Below are 3,940 nucleotides of genomic sequence, written 5' to 3' on the forward strand. Positions count from 1 at the left end.
CAAGGGGTGGGGCAATTGGGTGATAGACGGTGGGGGTGGGGTCGGACATGGGGGAGGGCCCGTTGCGTACTGCAGTTGTCAAGAGCGCGCATGCTCATTCTGAACGATGAGGCTTCCTTTGGCCGAATAGCAAGACCCCGACCCCCCTCCCCCTCCCCCTCCCCCATCAAATTGGGGCAAGGGGTGGGGGCTGAAACCTCGGGCGACCCTGGTCCTCTCCTCGACCCTTAGCGGGTTTGAGCACGGGGACACAGCGATGGGGGTGGGAGGTGGCCTTACTTCGGGCCTCTATCTCTCCGAAGGCGCCGGCGCTGAGTACAGGCTTAGCCGCCGCGAAGGCTCGACTGAAGAAACAGGCCGCACTCACCATCCTCCATCCAGAGCGCGACCGGCTCAGGGACTTGCTCCTGTCAGCCGCCTGGTCCTCCTGCGACAGCAACATCTCAGGCCAGGCTGCGTTAGTGCAGGCCAGGTTTGACCTCCCACAACAGCATCATCTCAGGCCAGGCTGCGTTACTGCAGGCCAGGTTTGACCTCCCACAACAGCATCATCTCAGGACAGGCTGCGTTACTGCAGGCCAGGTTTGACCTCTCACAACAGCATCATCTCAGGCCAGGCTGCGTTACTGCAGGCCAGGTTTGACCTCCCACAACAGTATCATCTCAGGACAGGCTGCGTTACTGCAGGCCAGGTTTGACCTCCCACAACAGCATCATCTCAGGACAGGCTGCGTTACTGCAGGCGAGGCTGGTCCTCCCGTGACAGCATCATCTCAGGTAAAGCCGGTTATTGCAGCCGGATGAACATTAAAGATCATTGATGTTAAACTTAAATTTCTGATTTTCTCACCACAATTTCTGCCAGCATTTCGGTTTTCCCACCGCGCTATTTTGTTTTTGTTCAATGTCTGAGAGAATAGTGGCAGCAGAATCAATTGTGGCTTATGAGAAGTGCATGGATAGTGGGCAGATCAGTGGCCGATGAAGTTTAATGCAGAGAAATATGAAATGGTAGGAAAAACATGGAGAGTGAATATAAAATAAAACATACTATCATGAACCAATGGGTAGCACACTGAAAATCAAATCGTCACAAAAGTTAAATAGTTTAAGTTCATAAAATTCTCTAACTAATTAGACTTTCAGATCCAGACTGATAGAAAATACCGACCAGGTTTCTGTCCTTAGAAAGAATGACTATTGTTGCAAGTAATTAGATTCAAAGTAGAGGTAAACAACTATAAACTGTTAGCATTTGACATAACTAATTAAAACTCTAATCCCTGATAACCTCTCCCTTACACGCACGCACACAGATACACAGACAAGGGGGAAAAACACATGGACAAAGGACAATAACTGGAAAAACAGTTCAGAAGTCTGCCACAAATTCTGTTGAGTTGATCAACAATTTTTTTTTCGGGCTGGAGGAAGGTTTGTAGTGGAGTCCCTCAGGGGTCAGTATTGAGAGCCTTGCTTTTCCTGATATTTATGAATGATCTGGATCTTGGTATACAGGGACAATTTCCAAAGATTGCAAATGACATTAAACTTGGGAGAATTAGAAACTGGGAAGTGGACAGTGTGAAAGTCCAAAAGGATATTGACAGGTTGGTGGAGAGTGGATAGGTGGAAGATAGGGTTCGACACAGAGAATGTGAGACGATGCACTTTGATAGGAAGAACATTTAAAGACAATAGAAATTAGAGATACATTTCTAAAGGGAGTGTGGGAGCAGTAGGATTGGATTGTATAAGTGCACAGGTCATTGAAGGTGGCAGAACAGGGAAAGAGGAGAAAGTGAGGACTGCAGATTCTGGAGATCAGAGTTGAGAGTGTGGTGCTGAAAAGACACAGCAGGTCAGGCAGCATCCGAGGAGCAGGAGAATCGACGTTTCAGACATAAGCATTCATTCCTGATGAAGGGATTATGCCCAAAACGTCAATTCTCCTACTCCTTGAATGCTGCCAGAACAGAGAAAGAGAACATTTAGAGAGCTGCACAGAATGGAAACAGACCTTTGCTGACCAAATATTTCCATTTGCCAGCATTTGGCCCATATCCCTCTAAACCCTTCCTATTCATATACCCATCCAGGTGCCCTTTAAATATTGTAATTGTACCAGCTTCCACTATTTCCTCTGGCAGCCAATTCCATACACATACCACCCTCTGTGTGAAAAGTTGCCCCTCAGGTCCCTTTTAAATCTTTCCCCTCTCACCTTAAACCTGTGCCTTCTAGTTTTGGGCTCCCCTACCCTGGGGAAAATACCTTGGCTAATCACTCTGTCCATGCCCCTCATGATTTGATAAACCTCTCTAAGGTCACCCCTCAGCCCCTGACACTTCAGGGAAAATAGACCCATCCTATTCAGCCTCTCCTCCAAACTTTAAACCTGGCAACATCCTTGTAAATCTTTTCTGAATCCTTTCAAGTTTCACAACATGCTTTCTCTAGCAGGGAGATCAGAATTGAATGTAGAATTCCAAAAGTAGCCCAAATAATGTCCTGTACGGTTTCAACATGACCTCCTAACTCCTGTACTCAATGCACTGACCTATAAAGGAAAGCATACCAAACACCTTCTTAACTATCCTATCTATTTGTGATTCCACTTTCAAGGAGCTATGAACCTGCACTCCAAGGTCTCTTTGTTCAGCAAAACTCTCCAGGAACTTACTATTAAGTGCTAATAAAGCATACAATGGTTCTCAATTTTATGAACGGGCACAGAGTACAAGAACAGGGAGGTGATGATGAACTTGTACATGTCACTTGTTAAATCTCACCTGGAGGATTGTGTCCAGTTATGGGTGCCACATTAAAAAGATATAAATGCATTAGATGGAGTGAAGAAATAATTTACAAGAATGGTTCCGGGGATGAAAAACTTCAGTAGTAAGGATAGATTGAAGAAGTTGAACTGTTCTTTTTGGAGAGGAGATTTGATGGAGGTTTTCAAAATTATGAGTGGGCTGGAAAGAGTAGGTAGGGAGATGCTGATCCTGCTGAAAAAGAAAGAAAAAGGAATGAGAGTGCATAGAATGAAAGTGATGAGCAAATGAAGCAAGGATGATGTAAAAACAACTTTTTCTTACAATGAGTACTTAGGGCCTGGAAAACACTGACTGGAAACGTGACAGAGGCAGCTTGAATTGAGGCATTCAAGAGGGCACTGAATAGAAATGGTGTGTCAGGATAAGGCGATAGACACTAGGTAATCAAACAGGCTCACACACAATGGACAGAATGGCCTCCTTCTGTGCTGGAATATTTCTGTAGTTCGGTCTTTCTTGTTGATCCAGAAGTTTCTTACTGGCCTCCCTCTTCTGAATGCTTCCTCTGGTTTGCAAAAGGCACAGGGTGCTTGATTCAATTGTATAATATTTCTAATGTGCTAATTGCGAGTCACAGCTTCCAGCAATTACTGAAGGAACGAGGAACTGTTTCTCTTCAGGATTAAAGTGAGTTTTGACTGCAGAGAACAGAGAGAGACTGCCCTTGGGCTGGTGGAAATCAAATCCCTTTTCAGTATCCCAGTCCCAGCTCCAAGCTGTTCAGTTACCTGCCAATCGATTACATGGCTGTTGGCAGGCAAAAGGCCTTGTCATTGACAACTGGTCACTCGCTCATACACCAATCATTTAGTACCATCCATAGCTGCATCTGAATGCAGAACCTCTCTGCTCCTGCTTGTCTGCAAACACTTCAATTCCTGCTTGTTCAAACAGCTCACAATGCTCACCATGAATGCGAGCCTCTCAAACTATAGAGCAATATTTTCAAAACACTGTTTAAAAACAATTCTTCCTCATATCAGTCCACAACTTTAAAAAAAACGCAGAAACAGAAAGATGCAGTACTCTTCTATAGGATTCACTGGACATTGTCTGGGATGAAACATTTCAACGAAGGAGAGGGGCTGGATAAATTCGGG

General features: G+C 45.2%; 1 protein-coding gene across 1 annotated transcript in view; it reads right to left on the reverse strand.

Moving 5' to 3' along the window:
• The window catches only part of rex1bd (required for excision 1-B domain containing), a 13,029-nt gene extending 12,583 nt beyond the window's left edge, over positions 1-446 (reverse strand). The window contains exon 1 of the mRNA XM_043721533.1: positions 368-446. Coding sequence (XP_043577468.1) covers positions 368-442 — 75 coding nt within the window. The 5' untranslated portion in view covers positions 443-446. The remainder of the gene's footprint in view (positions 1-367) is intronic.
• Between the last annotated feature and the right edge of the window lie 3,494 nt (positions 447-3,940).

The sequence above is a fragment of the Chiloscyllium plagiosum genome, chromosome 31 (assembly GCF_004010195.1).
Source record: "Chiloscyllium plagiosum isolate BGI_BamShark_2017 chromosome 31, ASM401019v2, whole genome shotgun sequence".
Classification (NCBI taxonomy): Eukaryota; Metazoa; Chordata; class Chondrichthyes; order Orectolobiformes; family Hemiscylliidae; genus Chiloscyllium; species Chiloscyllium plagiosum.